The 25,858-nt window shown below is 33.6% G+C and overlaps 1 protein-coding gene across 1 annotated transcript in view; it reads right to left on the bottom strand.

Annotated features, from left to right (window-relative positions):
* The window catches only part of LRP1B (LDL receptor related protein 1B), a gene marked incomplete at its 5' end in the record, with an annotated part of 1,013,530 nt that overhangs the window by 289,767 nt on the left and 697,905 nt on the right, over positions 1-25,858 (bottom strand). Inside the window, 3 exons of the mRNA XM_007453725.1 lie at positions 995-1,123; positions 4,898-5,023; positions 5,656-5,848. Of these exons, the coding sequence (XP_007453787.1) occupies positions 995-1,123; positions 4,898-5,023; positions 5,656-5,848 (448 nt within the window). The remainder of the gene's footprint in view (positions 1-994; positions 1,124-4,897; positions 5,024-5,655; positions 5,849-25,858) is intronic.

Below are 25,858 nucleotides of genomic sequence, written 5' to 3'. Positions count from 1 at the left end.
ACATGTCATTTGAGGTAAATTCCCTAAGATTTCAGTTACATATAAATTACGGACAAATTACACTTGACTCTCATTTTAACCAAGGGTGTTTATTCTGCAATGTAAAAGAGTGACATAAATTTCCCAAAATCCATCCTCCTTTTGTTTTAACCTTCTCTAATATAAGAAAACAAAGGAGAAAAATAGAAGCCAAATATAGCAATTCCAGATATAGATTCCTAAATTTTGCAGAGCATATAATACCAGTACTATTGTATTACAGCACAAAAATAAATCAGACTAATTTAGAAATAATCTGGATCAATTCTATAATAACTATTAATGATTGCATAGACACAAACTTTCAGGAAAAATATTGTTGCAGTGAAGGCAAATAACAGTTGCTTACTAGGGTCCAAAAGCCAGTCTCTACTTCCAAGGGAGAAGGAAAGGTTGACTATACCACTTGGTGTCACCTACAGAGGCATAGATGGTGGAATTCCATACTTAATGGGGACCATGGCTAAAGCAATCAGCCTTTGTACCTAAGGACACTAACTCTGGGACAATCCTGGAGGCAAAAATAGAATGAATAAGACTTTGATATCAACACAACAACATGGTATTGACTGATGGTCGACTTTTGCTGCAGAGTAAACCTGCAATATCTACCCAATAACTGATATTTCTGACATATTTTTAGGAATGTAAGCCTAAAACATTTTGCTAATGATGAATAATGAAGCAGCTCAAAAGACAGGCTCCTGCTGTATTTAAATTTATACTTCATGCATGGAAAACCATGAGGAAATTCTTCAATGAGTATCATGTGTTTTGGGTAGGAAATATGGTGCCCCATTTGAATAAGAACAAAGCCAAATAATTTGCCTTAGATCTACATGTTAATGAGAGGCATTAAGGAAATCATACACATAAACCAAATGGAGACAATCACACCAAAAGCTATAAAAAGAATTACATTCTGAAATGAGTAAGTCATACATTGGAAACTCACCACAGTAGAGCAGTTTTTCATCAGATTTATCCTTACAATGAGGAATGCCATCACAGGTGAGCTGGTAATCAATACATTCTCCATTTCCACACTCAAACTCTGAATAAATATTGCAGGAAGAATTTTTAGCTGAAAGGAAAAAAGCCAACGTTTTATACAATAACAAACATTTTTGATGTCATGACAACTGTTTCCCTTAATCTTAATTATAAAAATAAACTAAAATTTATCTAAATATAAAATTAATAAAGGACAGTGGTTTATGGCATTTCTTTACAAAAAAATTAAGAGGGACACTTTTTATTGTGCTGTCTTCAACCTCCCTTTGCAAATTTTTGGGAATTGCCTGACTTTATTTTTCTTTTATGCCTGTTTGTATATTTTGTTAATTATTTGGTGACTGTACATGCGTGGAGAGAAGGAGGGGTTTAAATCTGGGGGACTATATTTATGAATCTTGCTTAACAGTGTATGTTAAAAATAAATTTTTAAAAAGAGCCAGTTAAATAAGCTCTGTACATACTGAGAGTGTTTTTGTATTTTCTGATTGAAATCTCATGTATTCTTCAATACATTGAAATTTTCCAGTATATAGAGTTATCATCTTTGAATGCTTGAATTTATTCATTACAAATCTCACATCCAACTGATCTTCCTCCCCAACTACCTGCTGAAGAAATCTCTGTAGCAGTTTCTATCAACCAGAAGTACTGGAATTGCTGAAATTACTTTCATCAGCCTCTTGCTCTATCCATGGTGAGAAGTACCAGGGAGCAGACCCGATCTTCCTGCCACACGTGATCAGTACCTACTCCTTGAAATGCATGGGAATCTGTAGGATGTGCTGGTGGAGGACAATGATAAACTGGAAAGCATGTGCACTAGATGCTTATGGGCTCCAGGGGACCACTGCCATATTGTCCCACTTCTAAATGTCAGGATTTTTATAAGAAATTAAAAGCCTGAGTTTTTATGTGTCTTGCCCAACTTGTGAGTACCAGGCAACAGCCATGAGTACAAAAGGCTTTTGTACAGTTAGGTTTCATCCCTGGAGTGCCAGTATGTTACTGTCTTAGAAAGACCTCTCTTGGGGAAAACAGACTTATTTTTATTCTTAAATAATAGATTTACTAGCAAACTTTTGGGATGCAATATTTTGGTTGTATTACGTGCTATTTGCTTGCATGTACTCATTCCATTGCTTGTTGAAAAACTGTACAGTGAAAGTCAGTCATATTAATTATGTTGGAGGTAATTAGAATTCATTTATTTCTACTAATGCAGGTAACACAGCTTAATTTTACAATCAGTTTTTAGGATTTATTTCAGGAATAATTAATTAAATAGCCACAAATATTGTTTAAAGTTTCCAGTGTTTTATTTCTTTATTATCCTAGAATTTAACTCATTTTACTAGAATATATATCTTATCCACCTATTAAAGACTTATAATTTAACTCTTTAAATGATAGCACCTCTCTCTAAAGGTAATTTTATTTTTCTTGGTGTAGTCTAAACTTCACTGGTCAGTAGCTAAGGTAGAATGCCATTTTAGAGGAAGCAACAAGGAATTAAGAAGCTAAAAATATCAACTTTAAAGAATTATTGTCTTTAAGAAGAGTGCTGACATTACTGCACACAATCACCTTAGATCATGAACTGAACAAAATTCATCCATTTACTGAGAGTCCATTAGAATTCCTAACTTATTTTGTCTATTTTAAACATATCCTGTTTAATTTCTCATTTCCAGTGAAAGCTAATTGTTATGATGGCAAATATCATATTTTGCTTTTATAATCATTGTGCCTTTAAGGAAAAAATGAAAATTATTCATGATAAATATGGTTTATCATGAAAAAACAAACATTGTATGAGCACAATTCTTGCTTAGGTATGTTCATTTGAAGAAATAGTATTGAGTACTTTCTTCCTCTTTGTAGAAACAAAAAATGTGGTTCAGCTATCCTCAATTCTCTTACAAGTTAATTGCTTCATCTAATTATATTTGCTATTCTTATTTCTGTTATGGGTTTTAATAAGGCTAGCAATGTTGTGTAAAATGGAATTGCCTAATCTTTTTGTCAAGAGTTATGACAACAAATGGCTTTTTCCTCCTTTGCCCTCGGGTAGGTGTTAGTAAATGGTCCTTCACCCCTGTAATGCTGCCATTAACATTCATAAACTGCTCTGGGTGAACTAATTCAGAGGTCGACACAGATATGCCAGAAACATCCTCATTTCCTAAAGATGGACTTGACAAAAAGAAGCCAAGAGTTACTTTTCAATCTCTCTGCTGGACCACAGGATTTCAATATGAATGCACAGTGGATACAAGATACTTCTGTAAAGATATGTCAGCTCTGAGGAATGCAATATCACTCTACAGTTCTATGTGAATACAAATATGCTTGTTTAAAACTATAGTTTTCTGTCTGATTCATTCCCTCTCATCAACAGTGAGAAGCAGGTGGCTTAGTAGGGATAGATGTATCTAATCTATTTTTCAGCAATGACAGGCATCCGTTGTATACAAATAAGCCTTGCTGTTCTGACTAAAGGCATTGGTTTACTACTGGCCTGTAGTGACCTGTAAAAGAAACATGAGTGATTCTAATGCATGGCTAAAACTCCAGGCTTACAGATAGCATCAGATCCAGGCCATTACAGCTGAAACCACAAAGGCAAACTGAAAGAGAGATTTTAAGCAATTGCGTGAGCAATTCAGGGAAGTGTTAGGTGATGAAGAAATGTGGGAATTTGTGGCCCGAATTATTGAAATTTGCTATCTTCTGAACAATTACATCATTCCCTTGTTTTCTTTGGCACATTCTTAAATAAAAGTCTTTTACTTCTTTTGCTAAAAGATGCCCTTTTGGGTTGTAGTACCAATTTTCAAAGTGAGAAAATACGTATATGTTCTTGCATTAGGTGCAGTAGTTTTCAAAGTAAAGAAAAAGATGACAAAGTGTTCATATTAAAATAAAGAACAGGCAAAAGAGAACATCTTCTTGGTATATAAAGACCAAAAGAAGACTAAAGATGAAAAATACAGCTTATGATACTAATTTTTATAATGTAGATATATCCAGCTCTATTGATTTTCTAAGATGAAATATATGAGATGAGGATACAGATGAGGAGAAAAAAAGTCAAAAATTGACACATCCTAAGAGTGAGTTCACCAATTTCCAATTTTCCAAGATGCTTCTCTCCCATCTTTCTTACTCATGAATAGTCTTAATATTAAAGAGAAATTAACCCTTTTTATGTTGCTGGCTAATTTTTCATGGCAGTATTGGAACACTTGAACCCTTGTTTATAGTGGAAACAGTTTTGGAAACTTAGCTGTTAGTAAGTATTTACTGTAATGGTACTAATTAAAGACTGTAATGCCTTTGGGAGATATAAACATCATGCAAGGCTGCAACGTTACATTTTTAATTAACAGTTTGGAAATGATTACAAATAAACTGTGTGAGCCATTCTTTCTCATTCACATAGACTGATGGACTGTGAATGGGTTTACTACAAAGCTACTAAGCCACTGCCTATACACTGCTTTATTTCAGCTTTAATTAATTTCACTATTGACTGAATCCTCAAAGTCATAAACACAAGTTTTCAGATGATCATTGCTTGCAGGCATTTCCCTAGCTAATCCAACATCTTCCAGCTCAGAATCAGGGGGACACAACATTTGTCACTGTTTGGGTTATCATTACCTATCACATGGTGCTATAGGTAGAATGGTAAACTGAGTTCTTTTTAGAAGGGAGAGATAAGACAACCAGGCCTCTAATACTGGAAGAGAGTACAACTTCATAAATATACTCAAACAATTTCAAGGTCCATGTGTGCCATTTTGAGCAGTTATATCACATTTCAATTCTCTTTACTTACTCACACATCTGTTGTCATTCAGCAATATTCGATCCCCCCTGCAGGAACAGTTCACTCTTCCATTAGGAGTTAAAAGGCACAGGTCATGGCAACCTCCATTCAGTAACGCACATGGAGAAAGTTCACCTGCAATGAACAGGTTTTACTGGTGACATTTTATATTGAATTCCTAGACTATGTTAATATAGATTAACAGTAAACTGTTAGACAGCCTCAATCTCTCAAAAATATCTCATGAACAAGGAAGAACTGGGATTTTTAAACAAATCTAAATATTCCAAAAGATAAGAACATTAAAAATATGTAACAAATCTCTACATTTTCTAACATATTTGTCATTCAACGCACTAGTACCTCTAGAAACCACATGCATACTGCAGACTGCAATTTTGTAGGTATTCCAGTGATTAAAAAAATTTAAAGCCAGATGCAAAGCTTGTTTATCAACAAGTATTATTTTCTTGGAAACGATCTGAATGCTCAAAAATATGAGGAGTGAGCAAGTATGAAATAGAAATCCAGAAGCAAATAATTAAAAATGAATTGTTCCTCTGGTGATAAATTAAGAACTACAAAATTTTCCATAAAACTTTCAGATAATTTCAATATATTAGATAGTCAAAGCCTGAACACTAGCCCCAGAAACAGTAAGAAAACAAAATCCAACTAAGTATTACTTAAAAACATAAATACGTTTTTTGAGAGATTATATAATTGAGAAATATATTTGTAACTTACAAATAAATATTGTAACTTACAGCTATTGGTGTCATTGGCAACAGCTATGATACCCATTGGTTGATGTGGAATATCAGAACGAAGAATTTTTGTATCTCCTCCCGTGTACTTGTTGGAACGCAGGATAGCTCTTCTTCCCCAGTCTGACCAGAAGATATAATTGTCATACACAGCCAAACTGAGAAAAGTCCCTGGCCCAGATCTGACAATCACCTGGAATAAAGTAAAATATCATATTTTTTTAAATGAAGATATCCACATCTGTTTTTGCTCAAAAGAAAAAAGGGAGATTAAGATTATTTCTGATTATTGAAATAATCAGATAAAAATACATTTCACTAAGTGTATTACCATAATGTATTTATAGTTTATTTTAAATGTCTTAACATCCTTAGTTTTTGCAATGTTTACTTAATATTTTGCAGTATATTTCTATTTAATAATCATTCAGTTTGTTTAAGCAGTTGTGTCTATTTAGCATTATAAACCAAAATCATCATGACAACAATATGAGACTATTAGTACTAAACATTTATTTATCATTATTAAGAAATCTTTAGATATACAGTAAACACTCACTAAGCTCTCAGAACTATATACAGAATATAAAGTTCAACTGATCCAGGTTATTCCTTTAGGAAGCTTACAACATGAATAAGTTAACCAGATACACATGTATTGGCAATAAAAGTTTAAAAGCAAAGACCAAAAAGTTTCACTCAGACCAAGATGAAGTAAAAGGGTGTAGATTTTCCTTCTCAATAAAACAACTAAATATATATATATATATATATATATATATAAATAAAAAAGGAGGCTTTTCAACACATTGGATATCAGGTAAGGAAGGACAGTGATTCCTGAGTAACAGGAAATAAACCAAGTGAGTCCCATAACCTCCACAGTTTATAGCCTGAGACAGATTCCAGATAGCAACACAGTGCAAAGAAACCCAACAGAGTCCAGGGAACTCTCTGAGTGGATATAGCTGAGAGTTACGGGAGCGTAATATGGTTAGCTCTCACAAGGCAGAGTGTTGGAGAGAAGAAGGCAACAGAGAGAGAACTCTGGATATCTGCACAGGGTCCTCCTGGAGTATTAAGCACATGCCTATGCATGTGAGACAGTTACTGCAAGCTGGTGAAAGAGTCATGCAAAAGGATTAGAGAGAAGAGTTTCCAAATTTTATGTGGGTCCAAGAATCACACTTGTTAATGCCAACCAGACTTAAAATCTTTCTAATTCATGGGACTCTGAGTAGAGTACTTGGAAGGGTCTTGGCTCAGCAGTGGGGAATAATTAACCCTAAACTCTGTTCTACTCCAGTCTCTCAAACCTTAACAGCAAATCCTGAAAGGATCAAACTCTTTCCAGGTAGCTTAACTGTTTCCCAAAAGAAAGCTCAAGAATTTTAATGGTAATATGTAAAATTTTACCACTAAACTACTATGGAAAAAAAGATGAAAAGTTGCAAATCAGTGACCTCAGCTTCCACCTTAAGAAAGTAGAAGAGAAAATTTAAGTTAAATCCAAAATAAAGGAAAACAATATAAAAATCAGAAGAGAAAGCAAGGAAATAGAAAACAGGAAAAAATCAAAGGAAAATCAATGAAACTAAAAGATGGCTCTTTGATATCAATAAAATGGAAAACACATAATGATGAAGTGAGTTTTATCCAAGGAATACAGAGTTATTTAACATTTTAAAATCCTATCAGTATAACATGCAAAATAAGAAAACTTATATGAAGGTCTCAGTACAGAGAATTTATTGGTTGGATCTCATATGCATTCCTGATAGAAACTCAGACTAAAAATATGAATAGAAATAAAACTAGGAATGAGACAGGAATAATCATTCTTACTACTTCTACCCAACATTGTCCTAGAATTTCTAGCCAGTATAATTAGGCAAGAAAACAAAAATAAAAAGCATTCAGATTGGGGATCAGACAAAGTCTGATGGATCACCTAGGCCTGCCTTCACCAAGAATCTTGTTATGTCAGTTTAGTGCATTTGGGAAAGATGTTTCACTTTTTTTTTGAATTTTAGTTTGCTCATCTTAAAGATGGGGCTGTTAAAATCCTCCCTTACCTCTGATATTTCCTCTTAGTAATTGTCCATTCACTCACAGCCCAGTCACTCCCTGGCTATAAATTTCTACTTTTCCTTGTATTTAGAGTTGACCTCAAGTCCTCTCCTCTACTGCAAAACCCCACTGCAGTTGTCTCTATACTTATCCTGATAGTCCTGAATAAAGTCCCCTTTATCATTTTAACAGGAGTCATGGATATTTTTTCCTTAACAAATTCAATGTAATACTACTGAGGAAAAAAAAAAAAAAAAGGATGAATTATTGATGTATGTAACACTGTGGATAAATTTCAAAATAATTATGCTGAGTGAAAGAAGCCAGACAAAAGGGAGTACAGGTATATCATACCATTCATATAAACTTCTACAAAATGCAAACTAATCTGTAGTGACAAAAAAAAACAGTGTTTCCTGTGGGCAGAGTGGGAAGCGAAGCGGTAGGGTGGAAAAAGAAGGATTAAAAAGGGAAATGAAGAAATGTGTTGGGGTCACTGATATGCTCATTATCTTGATGTGATGGTGGACTCACAGATAATATGGGTGTTTGTGTGTGTGTGTGTGTATGTGTGAAGACTTTTAAACTTTAAATATTTACATTTTAGTGCATGTCAACAGATCTAAATAATTTTTTTAAATAAAGGCCAAAAGTTTCTTTAAAATATTTTCAGAAGTAACATTAAGCAAATATATGGGACTGCAACTACATTTGGAAGGACAGGATACATCAGAAAATAGATGTTTTTACTGTCTAGTCATTTTACTTTGCTTTTGCTTCTAAATCTAATCCATAGGTGACCTATCCAAATAGCTCCTCTGAACTCTTTAGCAAATTAGTGAATGAACAGAGGGATGGTTTAAATGTGAGCACACCCTTGTTAGTTGAATGAAATGCTCAGATTTCTAGAAGAGAGAAACTAACGTGAGTTTTCTCTTGTAGCAAAGAGATGAGACATAATTCTAGGAATCGAACAGTAAACACACAAAAGAAGAGAGGAAAAAAAGGACCTTAAGCCTTAGAGAAGCGAAGAAATCTACAAGAATTTGCCTCTAAGGCAGTAAAAACTTCAACGAACAGCTTTAAAGGCATTGATGTAGTTTACTTTATTTTGTTTGGTTTCATTTAGAAGAAAGCTTTGCCTCCCTACTGCGGACAAATTACATGAATAGAGAGGTCGTGGCATACCTAGAATAAAGAAATGGGCTTTTTGCCTTATCAACATCCTAGTCAGGAGGGCTTGATAATCAACATCCAATTCAGAACTATAGAATTTACTCAGTTATCTCCATTTTAGAAACCACTGTGGTATAATGGGAAGGGCTCAGAAGGCCTACATTCAAATGGCAGCATATGGGTCACTCTTGAGCAGAGTAGATTTGGGGAAGATGTTTCACTTGTTTTTTTGATTTTAGTTTGCTCATCTTTAAGATGGGGCTGATTAAAACCTGCTTCAACAACTTCACAGGGCTGTTATAAGGATATATATAGAAATATTTTGAACATCTTATATTTATATATATCCATATGTATATATACATATATGTTTGTATTTATTTAATTTAGCTGTCAGAGATAAGTTTGATATTAACTTTTGTGATTTTTGCCTCCAGATCTGTTATAAAATAATTACTTTTGTATAAAAATCAAATTTAGAAACCTCAATAGTAATATTTTTATAGAAATAAATCAATTTGATTATTTGCCTTGGAATATTAAATATGCCAAGCAGAGACCTAGCTACATTACTTTTCCCTGTAATCAGAAAAAAATAAATAAAAAAGGAATTTTCACAGGAATGATGACTGCATGGGAATGGTCATGAAGAAACAAATATTTGGAAAATACCCTTCCTGGTGCCACATGTTGCCTTCTTAGGAATTAATACATTCTAGGATTAAATCATTTACTGACTACTGAAATTGATGTGGCTTGGAGAAAACAGATAATCTTGGGAATGTGGTAGTTTAAAAAAAAAATAGTCCCCTCTCTTTACTCCATCCTATATCAAATTCTAAATTATTATGAGGTAATTAGCAATGTCATCTTCCTGATTTCCCAAATTTTTCCTCATTCATTCTGAATTAACTGGTAATTACCCTCTTATAAAAATAATTACTTCATTTTTATTCTGAATATATAAGTAATTTCTGTTCTATAGAGCAATATTTCTCAAGTTTTAATATACATGCAATTCACTTTGAGATTTGTTAAATTCATATTATTATTTACTAGGTTAGGAGTGGAACCTCAGGTTCTTCATTTCTAACAAACTTCCAGGTGTCGTTGATGCTGCTGTTTGGGAGCTCACTTTAAAAAACAAGAATTATAAAACAGAAAAATACAAAAGAAAATATATAATCTTACCACACAGACCTAATTACTTATCATTTTGGATTAAAGAATATATATATATTTTTTTCTTTACAAATTGACAGGCACATGAGCACTCCAAAATTTCTTGAGATATAAGTAAAATCAATTTTAAAATCTTCAACCTCTTTAAAGAGGGGAAAAAGATGTCTTTCTTGATCTGTAATACATTAGAATATCTTATATTACAGAGGGACAAGATAATTCTTCCATATGTTCTCCTGTTCTTAGAACAATTTTACTAATCTAAGTGCAAGTCATGTTGCTGTATAATAGTGGTTTTCACCTAACTTCCACCCTTACACACACACACACACACACACACACACACACACACACACACACACACTGGAGCATGGGGAAAACTAATGCTAAAATGCACTTTTTGCCCTATTGGAAATCTGAAAAGATGGCTGATATTTAGTAAGTGTACGAGTTTAATATTCCTCGTTTGTATTTCTCTGGAAATAACATGATATTCCCTGGTCAATATTTCATGAGTATAAAAGATCACCTGTAACAATGTTATGGACTGAATGTTTGTGTCTCCCCAAAATTCATATGTTGAAATCTTAACCAACCATGTGATACTTGTAGGTGGGACATTTGGGAGGTAATTAAGTTTAGATGAGGTCATGAGGGTGAGGTCCCTGTGATGGGATTAGTGTCCTTATATGAAGAGGAAAAGATCTCTCTTGTTCTCCTTCATGTGAGGATATGCAGCAAGAAAGGAGCTGCTGCAAGCCAGAAAGAGGTCTGTCACTTGAGCCCAAATGTGCTGGCATGCTGATCTCAGATTTCTCAGCCTGGAACCCTGAGAAATAAATGTCTATTGTTTAAACCACCCAGTGTATGGTATTTCATTAGAGCAGCCGGAGCTGATTAAGACAGTTTTACTTTTTCCTTTTTGAAGAGACAGGCTTTAAGATTTATATCTGCTTTAAATTTCAGTAACTATCCTTTTGAATCAACATAATAAAGATTGCTTGTTAAGAAAATAACTTCTATTCTGTGCTTTCTGGGAAGATTTTCCTGAGAAAAGGAAGGATGAATAGGCGACAGTATGGGAAAGAGAAGGAAAAGCTTTTGGCAGAGGGAATACATGGTGCAAAAGGCAAGAGGAAGGGGAAACATGAAATGCTGGGAAAAGGAGCAAAGGTTAAGTGAGCATTATTAACACTCAGACATCTGGGGAGAGGATCCCATGATGAGCCTGGTGAGAAACGCCAGAAGGGCAAATATGTAGGACCTTCCTTCCTATAGGCCAAGGTTGTGAGTCTGAGTTCTGTTCTGAAAGTATGGTAAATTAAAAAAAAATGTTAAGCACTTTAAGGTCATTATTCGTTCATAAAGATTATTTTGCCTCTGGTGTAGAGATCAGATAAGAACAAAAAGAGTTTCAGGGACACCAGTTAAGATCAACTGCATTTTTCCAGACAAAGGATAATACTTATGATATTTTGAGCAAGAAAGGTGAAGAATACAAATATTAGGGGAGTATTTACAAACTAAGGACTCTCTATTTCCCTTTCTACCAGAACCCACAAGGGTTTTCGTCACTCATTCATTCATTCAATCGTCATTTTACCATTGTTTTAGTAAATAATAAGAGCTAACACTTCATGAATGCTTACAACGTACAGGGTGCGTATGTATTATACCAAATTTAATCTCACTCTACCCTATATGGTAGATACTATTCCAATCCACCTTTTATTGATGAGGATTGAAGCTTAACAAGCTTATGTAATCAGCCCAAGGTCACAGATTTACTCAATGATTTGAGGCTATTTCAGACCCAAAGCAACTAAGATTTGAATTAAATTTTATATATAAAATTTGCCTTGGTTAAAGAAACAGGAGAAACTCTTTGATATTAGCAGATGTGTACGTGCTGTCCTTATTATTAAATCTATTCTCCTTCAAGTTAGGAGTAGTAGTAATCTCTTTGATCCCCTTTTCTATTCAGTATATTTTATGTGAACAAAATAGACATTCAGTAAACATTGCTAAATCACTAAGAATGAAAAATAAATTATGTTAGTTAAACAAATAAAAATAGTTGTTTTTTTATGGATAAGGCATAGTTATTCTTATGGCAATTAAAGTTTTTCTATGTTGTTACCAAAAGTCATTTGGTATACAGCAACTTTTATAAATTTTAATACTGATTGAACTTAGTAGTTTACTTCTTTACTTCTGCTGACACACAGAAAAGGGAAAAAAGCAACATTAAACTCAGTCTATAATTATGCATGTTACTTTCATAGGGTACAATAGGTTCCACTAAGAATTGAGCTGACTTTAGACATTTCACTGGTTAGAGTTCAATGTGGAAAAGAGAAGTGAAATCCACTAAATTACACTTTCTCATCTCCCTATTAAACATTTTTATCATAATTTCATAAATACTGTACCTTGCAAGCCTAATCAGCACCTTTATTTACAATGCAAAAGCTTTGTCCTCGTAAATTACACTCTACCATGTTATGTGGTAATAATATACCATTATGGCATAATTTTCAGGCTCTTTAACCTTGAACCTATAAATAGGTTCATGTTTCAAAATAGTCATGTTCATTCAGATAATGCATTTCTTGACAAAGTCACGTAATCTCACATGTGTCCTCATACAATTAAATTGGTAATCCACAACTTCAACTTCAACTGACTTGAAGTTTTGTGTCAGGAAATTTAGTCACTAAAAATATGCCTTTCCTGTCTTGCAACTTCACCGGAGCTTTATTGGTAGAAGCACGGCAACTAATCAAGGAATAAAAACATTCAGTTTTATAAGCCAGACCATATTTCCAACACCCAGATGCTAAATGTTAAACCAAACAATTTGAAAGTCAAGTAAACAGGAAGCTTCCCAAACACCCCAGCTGATTGCCTCACTGACAAGATCATAAATGATCATTATGAGAAATGACAACTTGGCCCCTGCCATGGCCAGGCATGACAAAGTGTTACAGATTACAGAGAAACAATTGTAGTTGCTTTAGCTTGGGAGAGAATGGTGATGTGGTAAATCAGCAACTTAAAACTGAGAAATATTTAACTTAAGAATAGATGGCTACATTTAACTTGCCTGAGTGAGTTTGCAGAACAAATATAAAATATCTAAATGTCATTAGTGTCCAACCAAATTTGAAAAGAACAACATTCACAGCAATCATCTAAAAGACTGCCTATTGTGTGAGAGGAGTTACCAGCCTTTGTTAGAGAGGCAGACCCTTCTGAGAGAGATTAGAGAATGAATTACTTTGATTTCACACTCTCTTTCTGATCTCTCTGTTGATCACACTCAACCAAAGGACAGAGGACAAGGAAGCCATTTGACCACACAGGTAAACCTTCAGGGGGAAGAGAACATGGAGGAGGATGGAGAAAATATCTGTAGATATGCATTAGAGAAGTAGTAGAAAGAACCCTATTCTGAGATTCATTATTTTTCCCTGGATAGCTTTTTGGCTTCTTGGGACTCAGACTCTTAATCTGTAAAATAGGATAGTAAAAGGTAATGACTCAGATCCTTTCCCAAAGAAAGAGGATGGATAATATATTCCCTTAGGTCACACAGAAAACTAATGAGAAGAAAAACTGTGATATTCCTGAAGTGTTAGAGCCACTCCTGAATGGAATTTGAGCAAGTTTCCAACATTATGATTGTCTTGGCTTCACATTTGATTATAGTTTTAAAGTTATAGCTTATCCAAAATTCTGATTTAGACATATTTAGACAGTTTGAGATTCATAAGCTGATTTGTATTAATAAAGAGTAAACGTTAAAAAAAAAAAAACTAAATATATTTTTCAGTTAGCTCCTTCTGCTTTGAATTCCTTCCAGAACCATTCATTGTGAGAACCCAATTCAAGGGTGACTTCCTTTGGGAACCCCTTCCCAGCTGCCCAAAGAAAAATGGCTTCCTCTTCTGCATATCCAGACAGTTTCTGTACACATTCATTATAACACTCATCAGAGGATATCATAGGAGCTTGTATTTTGTTTTTGTTTGTTTGTTTGTTTGTTTTGCGGTACGCGGGCCTCTCACCGTTGTGGCCCAGCAACCATGGCTCTCAGGCCCAGCCGCTCCGCGGCATGTGGGATCCTCCTGGACCGGGGCACGAACCTGCATCCCCCGCATCGGCAGGTGGACTCCCAACCACTGCGCCACCAGGGAAGCCCAAGAGCTTGTATTTTTTCCATAGATAAATAGATTTTTATCCATAGATAAATACAATAGAACATATTTAATATTCAATGATTTTTTTAACATTTATTTATTTTATTTATTTATTTTTGGCTGTGTTGGGTCTTTGTTGCTGCGCGTGGTCTCTCTCCAGCTGCGGGAGCAGGGGCCACTCCTTACTGAGGTGCACAGGCCTCCCACTGCGGCGGCCTCTCCCGTTGTGGAGCACGGGCTCTAGGCATGCAGGCTTCAGCAGTTGTGGCACGTGGGCTCAGTAGTTGTGACCCACGGGCTCCAGAGTGCAGGCTTAGTAGCTGTGGTGCACGGGCTTAGTTGCTCCGCAGCATGTGGGATTCTCCCGGACCAGGGCACAAACCCGTGTCCCCTGCATTGGCAGGCAGACTCCCAACCACTGCACCACCAGGGAAGCCTTCAATGATTATTTACTGATCAAATCAATAAATAAATGAGCAATTAAAAAAACATTTTCCCCGTGTTTGTGTTTATTTCTTTCCCTGTGTTTGTGGTTATTTCTTCCTCTTCTTTTTTTTAATGTACATTTATATGAACTTAGAACTCAACTTTGTACTTTATTTGCTTATGTACAAAAAAATAAACTTTTTTCTTTATAAAATTGTATTACCAACATTTATGTTTTACTGAAGAATGGTAAACATAATCTCAAGATCACATTCATGCCTTTGATAAATATTTCAATACTGTTACTCTCTAGGTCATTGTCTAAATACAACCCTCCTTTTTAATATTTTAGTAGAAAAAGTGAAGAGCTAGTCAAAGTAATATGTTAAGTCAAAACCTCCTATATGGGCTTCCCTGGTGGCGCAGTGGTTGAGAGTCTGCCTGCCGATGCAGGGGACACAGGTTCGTGCCCGGGTCCCAGAAGATCCCACATGCCGCGGAGCGGCTGGGCCCGTGAGCCATGGCCGCTGAGCCTGCGCGTCTGGAGCCTGTGCTCCGCCACGGGAAAGGCCACAACAGTGAGAGGCCCACGTACCGCAAACTCCTATGTCCAAGCCATACTGAATTACCAGTCTTAATTTTTTAAATTAGGATTTACTGAATATCAAACAAAAATTAAATATTACTTTAAATGCTACATTGTAAGAAGTTAAAAAAATTGTCCTGCATGAAAGGATGATTGTTTGTATGCATGAATATTTGTTTTGCAGTGTATGTGATTATGTGAATACAACTGTCAAGGGAAAGGCCAGAAACAGATTAACTTAACTCTTACTACATTTAAAAAGAAAGGTTAGCCTAGGACTATGAGCCTGGACTCTGCAGTTAGAATATTTGCAATCATGTCTAGCACGTTCTCTTATTGTGTGACTTGGGGCTTATTATTTCACTTCTCCGGGCCTCTCTTTCCTCATCTTTAAAATGACAAAAGCGGAATTAATACTTAACATAGAATTTCAGAAAATGTTAAATGATATTCAGAAAATACTAGCATGATTACATAGTAAGCTTTCATAAATGTTAGCTATAATTATTTTTGCATGAATGCTGTAGGATTTAAATAGGTTTGTAAAGGTGGGTTTAGAACCTTAAATACACTTTGAGTTTTATTCTTATTTTTTAAAATGTTGAAAACTATTCTAAAATAAACTTTTAGAATAGATTTCCATTTGTAAATTTAATGCTTTTGCAACTTCTGAGATTACCATGTCATTAAACCTATGCTTAGAGGTAAAATTAATGTCTGCCTTGGCAAAATTCTTGAGTTCTGTTTTATTTTTTTTCTCCTATGTCATCTGGAAAGTTCTACTAAGGGTTACAAATATTATTATGCCTACCTATTAATTTTGAGGTAAAATTGAAAAGCAGTGATTTTAATTAAGTAAGTCATATGACATGGACACTGGCCATCTTGAAACTCCTATCACCTTCAGTATTGGAACTGCAAGTGATGGAGTTACACTGAGCAGGTGCAAGATTTACAATTCCGGAAATAAAGTATTTTTGCTTGTTGTGTATGTAGGGAGAGGGATGTTCATGCTGTTCTGAACATTCTTATGATTACTAGCCAAAACAAACAAAACAAAAAACCAAGCCTCATTTGATTTGTTAAATATCGCTCTGACAAGTGACAAAAGATTTGTGATGGAAGGTTATATCCAAAATGTTTACTTAACCATTTTATTTATATAATATAAAAATTGTATGTATATAACATCATAATATAATATAAAATATTATTATATTATTGATATGCTGTACCTTTTAAATGTTACACACATAGCCACAGGCTACTCCAGGGTCACTTTAATAAATATGGGCATATTTATAAATGTATATGTAATGATGGGAAGGTGAGTTATTAAAATGCATTTGAATTTTCATAAATATGTGGCAATGTCATCCTAAAATTCTTCTTGATTAATCAAATTAAAAGACATACTTAAAAAAAAAATAAAACTCAGTAAAAACTACTGTAGGATCTAGCTGCATGACTTTGTATACTTTCATATACACACCTTCCTTAATTATGCATATTGTTTTCTATTTCAATCAAATTCACTAGAGTATAATTTACATACAAAGTGAATTCAACTTATTTTTAACAATCACAATAATTATGCACACACTCCTTCCCACCTCCAACTTCCAACCTCACATCTTTTTCCTTAGAAGCAAACACTGTCATCAGTTTCTTGAGTGATATTTTTTCTAATGCTGTTTATTTTTAGAATTGCAAAATGTCTTGCACGGTTGTTAAATCTGAATTCCTATAATCCCTCAAATTGAGAAATATGCTTTAAAAATGTGTCCCAATAAAATTCATTTTATTCAATAGGAGGCTATTAGATGAAGCAGAAATTCAAAACAAAAATTTAAAAATAATACAAATGTAAAAACAAAGTGAGTAAATGTAACAACCTTCTTACATCTGGAGGTCAGTGTGTCTGTTAATCTTTTTCAAGATCCTCCAAAGTCGTTGAAATGGTGTATAGTGCCCTATATGACCCGGTGCCCAGTTATCTCTCTGGAATTATCAGCTACTAATCTCTTCCATGCTCACTTGTTCTCTCTATTCTGGCCACAATGGCCTCCTGATTATGTCTCACATACACCAAGCACACAAAGTCTTCACATTGGCTGTTCTCTACGCCTGACTCTGCCTCCAAAATATCCATATGGCCACCTAGCTCAACCCTTCAAGAATTAGCTCAAATAACACTTTTTCAATGAGGGAGGTTTATCTTGAATTTCCAACTACAACCTGTATTCCTCTACTATGTCACATTCAATTCCTTTATGCTACTCTACTTTGTACTTACTAGGTTTACTGCTTATTATCTGTCTTCTCCTGCTGGAACATAAGCTTCCTGAAAGTGGGTATCTTTACATGTTTTGTTCATTGATGAATGTTAAGCACTTAGATCAGCATCTGGCACATACTAGACACTTAATGATATCTGTTGAATGAAAGAATGAATTGGTTGGCCTTCAGGGAAATGCAAATCAAAACCACAGTGAGATATTACCTCAAACCTATTCAGATTTTTATAAACAAAAGACAAATAATAACAATTCTTTGCAAGGATATAGAGAAATGAACCCTCATACACTAGTTTTGAGAATATAAAATGGTACAACCACTTTAGAAAGCAGTCTAACAATACTACAAATTGTTAAACATAGTTTTACAAAACACAGTCTAACAATACCACAAATTGTTAAACATAGTTTCTATGTGATACATCAAGTCCACTATTGGTATAGAGAAATGAAAATTTGCACATGAATATTCATAAATATTCACTGCAACACTATTCATAACAGCCAAAAAGTAGAAATAACCCAAACGTCCAGCAACAGAGGAATGATTAATGGATAAATAAAATGTGGTACATCCATACAATGAAATATTCTTCAGCAATGAAAAGAAATGAAGTACTGATGCATGCTATAACATTAATGAACCTTGAAAACGTTATGTTAAGTAAAAGGAGCTAATCACAAAGGACCACATATTGTATTCTATATATAGTAGATATCCAGAATAGACAAATCTATAGAGACAGTAAGTGGATTCATGGTTGCCTAGGAATGGGAGGATGGGGATCATAGATTGATGGCTAAGGGATACACAAGCAAATGTTAAAATTCAAAGACTATTTATTTCCACCAGCTACTTACTAACTTCATAAGGGAAAACAAAAGTAACTTTAAAGTGAAATTAGATGTCTGTCACTTTAACCAAGTGATCAAACCAAGTGATGATAAAGAAAACATCACCATTAATAGGACATATCAATATGATGTTCATTTTGATATAATACTATAGAAAGGGGACAATATCACTATTACTGTTTCTCTCCCAAAAATTTTAACCAGAATTTAGCCATGAAGAAATAACAGATAAATAAAAATTGAGGGATATTCTAAGGAAAACAGAATAGTACCCATCAAAAGTATTTTCTTAAAAAGCCAAACTAAAACTAGGGCAATGTCTCAGATTAAAGGCAAATAAGGAAACATAACAACCAATTGCAATGTGTATTCCAGGACTGGAACCTAGTTTAGAAAATAGACTTTAGTGCTACAACTGAAGAAATGTGCAAAAGACCTGTATATCAATTAATAGTTTTATATCAATCATAATTGTGTTATAGTAATAATTTTAGTATTGGTGAAGGGTGTAAGGGAACTCTATATTATTTTTTAATTTTGTGTAAGTCTGAAATTATTTCAAAAATAAAAAGTTAAAATAATTACATAATAATATGAAATACTTAAAATATATTTAACAAAATATGTACAAGACCCTGTACACTGAAAACTGACAAACATTAATGAAAGAATTAAAGAAGACCTAAATAAGTCAAAATATACCATATATATCAATCGCAAGATTCATGACTATTAAGATATCAATTCTCCCATAATTTATCTATAAGTACAGTGAAATCCCAATCAAAATCCCAGCAACGGCATTGGTTGAAAAATCTCAAACTGATTCTAAAATTTATATGGAAATGAAAGGAACCCAAAATAGCCTATTCATTATATTTACATCATTTTTGACAAAGTTAATTCCATGAGGAAAGTGTGGCCTTTTTAAGAAACCAAGTTGGCGTAATGGATATATACATGTATGTGAGTGTGTATGTACAAAAAGGAAAGAAAGAAGGAAGGAAGGAGGGAAGGAGGGAGAGAGGGAGGGAGGAAGACCTCCAGGCCCAGATCATTCCAATGGTGAATTCTCTCATAGAATCATGAAAGAAAAAACACCTACACAAACTTTCTCAGAAAATAAAGGAGGAAGAAACACTTTCCAGCTCGTTTCATGAGACTAGAATAACCCTACATCTAAATCTAACAAAAACAATACAAGAAGAAAAAAAAAATTACAGATCAATATTTCTTATGGAGACCAATGAAAATACTTTAAACAGAAAAAAAGTAGTAATTCAAATGTAACTTCACGTTAAAACAATGTTACATGATGATTAAGTATGGTTCTCTCACAAACACCAGGTTGCTTTCATATTCAAAAAGTAATTAACATGTAATTTGACAAAAATCAACACCCATTCATGATGAAACAATTAGCAAATTAGAAATAGAAGGTAATTTCCTCAAACTGATTAAGGATATCAATGAACAACTTACAAGGCATCTTAATACTCAGTGGTGAAAATCTGTATTGTTTCCCCTTAAATTATAAAACTTCTGGAAGAAAACAGAGCAAAATCATTTTGATCTTGAGATGGGCAAAAATTTCTTAGATAAATGCAAAAGCGTGAACCAAAAGAAATAATTGATAAATTCAAATTCTTCATAATTAAAACATTTTTCCCTTCAAATACATGATATAAAAAAAAAAAGGCAAACCACAGACTAGGAGAAAATATACACATTGAATTTATCAGGCAAAGTACTTGAACCCAAAGTAAATTTTTAAACTCAGGACTTCATAAGATGGTAAAAAATCCAAATACATAAAAATCAGTAAAAGATGATTTTACTATTTACAACTATTTCACAAAGAAAATAGACATGTGTCTAGTAACAACATAAAAAGAGGCTCAACATTATTAGTACAGGAAAATGCAAATTAAAACCACAAAGAGACACTAATATTCACTCCAATGTTGGTGAGACTAGAACTCTCATATAATGCTTGCAGTACAGTAAGATGATACAATCACTTTGGAAAACTCTTTAACTGTTTCTTAAAAATTAAACATGTACCTATCAGATGCCCCAGACAGTAAAAATGCATGAGGAAAAACTGTGGAGTAATAGAAATGTGCTATATATCTTGATTGTGATGGTAATTATATGATCCTATACATTTTTCAAAAGTTATCAAACTGTATACTTATATTTAGCGACTTTATCTTATGTAAATTAAAACTCAATTAGATTCTATTGATTCTCCCAAAAAATTGCAAACATTTTGACTGGGTAATTTGATGAATTAAAGAAGTATTATTCTTAAGATACAATAAAATTATTTTGTTTATAAAAACTAAAAAACAAAATATAATTTCCTACTAGTATAATTTGTATAATTTAGTATAATTACATACTAAAATACAGATAGAATATTTTAATGGCTAAGATTTGGTTCAAAATCATCCATAGACTAGAAGTGGGGGGTGGGGTATTTAAGAAATAAAACTTTCATACATCGAGAATTATTGAAGCTAGGTGACTGATTTGTGGAATACACTATACTATTACCTCTACTTCTTGTAGCCTTTTGAGAATTGTTATTTTAAAAAGTAAAATAAAATAAATAAAAATCTAAGTGAAGTAACTAAAATTTGTGTTATCTTTATAACTATCCCATAACTCTCACTGTTGTGGCCTCTCCCGTTGCGGAGCACAGGCTCCGGACGCGCAGGCTCAGTGGCCATGGCTCACGGGCCCAGCTGCTCCGCGGCATGTGGGATCTTCCCGGACCGGGGCACGAACCTGTGTTCCCTGAATCGGCAGGCGGACTCTCAACCACTGCGCCACCAGGGAAGCCCCCAAGATGGTATCTATTTTTAACACCAGCAAATTTCAAAGCGTTTAAGTGATTTCTTAAAGGTTAAATACCAAGTAAGTTCCAAAATCAAGTTTAGAATACAAAGTATCCTATATCCAATCCATGACTCCCTAAATATTTTACACACACACACACACACACACACACACAGAGAGAGAGAGATGTAAGATGACAGATGGAGGTTAATAAAGACTCCCAAGATAATTATCAAGGGAATAGGTGGAGTGGTCTTAAAGGCTGTTAATAGTGAAGGATTCCATGAAATAAAACTCATTTTTTTCTATTGTATTCAGCGATTACTTAAAGAGGTCAAGCTATGTAAATACTTTTTCCTTCTGTCTGTCATGATCATTTTTTAAAGTTTTCCAATGAAATATTATTTTAGAAGGCAAAACTAATCTGAAAAGCAGCACTGTTCTGAGAGTTCACAATCCTACAGCTCCACTACGGGAAGCAGGTTAGTGTCTTCCTAATGTAGAAACCACTTTCCTGTCTACTATTATCACTTTATTGATTTAAACCTATAGAACAGGGTGTTACTCAGAAAATGGAATGTTTTTATTAAAAAGATTTAATGAGAAGATTGATTCATCATGCCTGCATTTTATAGGACTTTTGGTGGTGTTTTAATATTAAGTGTGGTGCTTTCCTTCTTGAGTGTATCTGGAACTATGTTCAAAACAAAACATTCAGTTTGAAACTATTGTGACCACTTGTCATATCTGAATCCAGGGCAAACGTCTCTTAAATCAAAGTACATGCTTCACCCATAATTTATCAAAAAACAGAAAGAGTGAGAAAGATGAATGGATTGAATTGGACAGCCCAAAGCCTGTGGTCTGTTGTTTTTGATGCACTAGTAACAATATGATGCTTCTTCATTAGTAATAAAAGTGTAAAACTTTGGAGGAAAAAGGAGTGGACAGGACACCAATAGAGAGAAGGCTGTTTTGGATGTCATACCAATAATTTGTTTTTCAGAGACAGTAACATAGAGTTAACTCATTCTGTATTCATTAAAGAGCATTTTATTCAAAGAATAAGCAAATTTAAAGCATGACTGGACTTGGGTAATAAAGCTTTGGGTAGATGAACATAATATCATATTACAACATAAACTCTTCTTATATCCTTTGATTCTTATGAATTAAGATTTTCTATTGTACCAATTTGTAATGAGCCTAAACCATTCAAAGTTTTCTCCAAACTTTTGTTGTAACCTGGGAACAAATTAGTAATCCTTCAGCAATATATATCATCTTACACATGAAGCATGCTAGACTGTTAAGAGAGATTTTCTGTTAGAATTTCATACCGTTTTAATCAAATAAATAATATAAATGCTATTTCCAAATGTTACAGGAGGAATTTTCAGACACATTATCAAGTTCATTTTCTGTACCACCATGTATGAAATTCAAAGCGCAAGCATTAAAAATATGAATACTCATGTAGTCGGTATAATGGTTTGTATTCCATGCTAGGAGCAAAAAAAAGTAGTGAAAACTGCTTCATGTTCACTACTAAGAGATCTTGCTGACCTACAAAATACCTAACTTCTATAGCATAAAAATTAAGATATTTTTATTCTAGTCATCAACGGCTCTTCTTCTTCAAACAGTAAAATTTTTGATGATGGAAATATAAATACATGCAGAATCACAGGTATTTCTTCCCATACATATACTTTAATTAAAAACAGAAAGCAGACCAAAACATAGATTCTTATCACATTCTTTTAATTTAATTTTTATTTAATTTTTATTGGAATATAGTTGATTTAAAGTGTTGTGTTAGTTTCTGCTTACAGCAAAGTGAATTAGTTATACATATACATATATCTACTCTTTTTTAGATTCTTTTTTCCATATAGGTCATTACAGAGTATTGAGAAGAGTTCCCTGTGCTATACAGCAGGTCCTTATTAGTTATCTGTTTTATATATAGTAGTATGTATATGTCAATCCCAATCTCCCAATTTATCCCCCCCCTTTCCCCCACTGGTAACCATAAGCCAAACTATAAATTCTGAGAGTCTTCTTTGTCATGCAAGATCAGAAGAAATATCTCAAATGGAAGCTGGACTGCAATGTAGGAAAGATCAAAGTTTGATCTGTCTAACTTAAAACTAGTAATAGTAAATGTTTCAGAAACACTGCTATCCTGACAGACCTAGTCATATACTTTTAAAAGTGCATATTTCAAGAAACATTGGTGTAATTTGATACAATATAAAATGATAGTATTACTCTATGATTTGTGTGTTTTAATTTTCAGAGGAAAAACTAGCACCAAGAAGAGAATGTTTTTTTTTTTTCCCACCCCAGATTCTAAGTGAGGTAAAAGTAGCCAGAAAAATATGGCAAACATACTCCATTTCCTTCTAATTCTTTGTTGTGTATATGCATATTCAATTATCTTTTATATACAAATTTAATTATTTTATATATTTTTTATTGAAATTTTTAATAACTATAGTATGACCCACAGCATAATTTAAGCCATGTGATAGTAAAATACTTGAAAATGAAGCTTTAACAAACTTCTAAACAAAAATTATAAAAACTGCTAGGTTCTTGTTCTGTTCCAGATAGGATACTTTTAGATTTAATGAAGGTCACTGCATAGAAGAAAGGGTAGAGAATAAGAAGCCAATTTCCCAATCCTGGAAAGTTGTCTTTTAGAAAACAAAAGACAACAGAATCTACATGAAGCCACTAAATCAACGGCTTCCAAGTCAGTGCATTGTTGAAAGGCTTTCGGAATAACCAGTTTCTGCTATTAAAAATGATTACCCAATTGACTAGTTCTCACTCCTGTGATTTTTCAAGCAGGCATTTCAACCCAGAGGCTTTTGGGCTAACAAATTCTCACACTTGGAACTATTTTGCCTAAGGACAGATTAAAGTAAAAATAATTACTTAAGATGCACATTTTAAATAGCTTTACTACTAATGCCTCTTATGGCCTATAAATGAGATCTTTTATAATAGAAAAGAAGAAAAATGTGGGGATGAAGGGAATGATTTCCATTTTTTGTAGTTAATTTAAAATTCAATGCTTTACTCTGTCTACACGTTAATACGTATTTATCTACATTTCAAACTCTGACACTTTGCATCTACTTCCCTGTAATTGATTTAATTAAGGATTTAAAAATATATATATTTAAATATTCTATGAAATGCCATGCTCTGTTCTCATTCAACATTATTGCTCAAGTCATTGTTTATTTTCGTGTCATTTGCCATGCATTTTAAGCTATTCAATAGACTCATATTAAAGATAAATGTTTGGAGACACCGTTTGTAGAGGCAGCCCTCATATATCCTCAACATGCTTTTGCACTTTGGTTAGTTATTGAAACCTTATTTGGTAATTTCTATAAGCTAGTAGCAGCATTTTGACCACTGTACTCAATATGGTATAAATGGTATGAACACCTGTACAAAGTTATAGTTTTTCCATTTGCTCAAAAAAACAAAACAAAAAGACCCCCATAACTTTGTAATGAGAGGGTGTCAATGAGTTATGAATAAGTTCTGTGTAAATGAAGGCAATGTAATCAGCTCCCTTGTACCAGGCAGGTATTATGTTTTTCCACAAGGATTCATTTTAGTTAATTTAAGTTGAATCATTAAGCATTACAATTTGGCAGCACAGAAAGATGACAAAAAATAAGCATTTACAATTGTTCAAGGACGTGCTCTGAACTGTTCAGTATATAAATCACCTCTTGGCATTCGTGTTAAGTAATAAAACTTTCTCCCTTTAACTGAATTTGGATAACTAACTGGTGGCTTTAGTATTACCCAAATGTTAATACCAATCGTAAGTCATTGGAAAAAGTCATTAAATAAGCAATATTTCTCAATGGATACATTTTGAGGCATTAGATGTGGACATAATAAAAAGGAAACATTCAGTACTCATAGAAAAATTTAGATGGTAGCTTGTATATAAGTAAAATAGAACTTTCTCTAAACACTTCTGGCAAATTATCATGTTGACACTTTCTAACTTAACCTTCAGCTTTTCACTTTAGCCCTGATGCTTAGCTATGGATGGACAAGTCCTATATTTGGCCCTGGGATACTTTTATAACATAGAACATTGCTTATTCTGTAATGAAGTAAAGGAAAGTTCTAAACTATATAGATTCTGAGGAGTATAGGTATGAATTAGCTCTATAGCTATGAGCAAATTTTGAATCTCTGACATGAGAGGACTTGTTTGGAAAATATCTAAGAGATCTTCTAGCTCTAGAAGCTATATTATCCAAACTAAATTCTAACTCTTTTTAGACAGACATAGAGCCTTATGATGTCTTCCTGATTTCTCAGACATGAGCAGCCCATATAGACATGATTAATTAAGTAAATTAACATGTTGTGTACGTTGTATTATTGATTCACGTAAAGTTTGTTTTACAAAAGATTAACTGCATTTATGTTAACCATGCTATGATATCTCATATTTAAGTACACCTTACTTTTAGTTCTAAGTATTTCATAATTGATTACTTTCAATCTGTGTGCAT

This window comes from Lipotes vexillifer, unplaced genomic scaffold (genome assembly GCF_000442215.2).
Source record: "Lipotes vexillifer unplaced genomic scaffold, Lipotes_vexillifer_v1.1 scaffold606, whole genome shotgun sequence".
Classification (NCBI taxonomy): Eukaryota; Metazoa; Chordata; class Mammalia; order Artiodactyla; family Lipotidae; genus Lipotes; species Lipotes vexillifer.
This window is presented reverse-complemented; position numbering and strand designations above follow the sequence as displayed.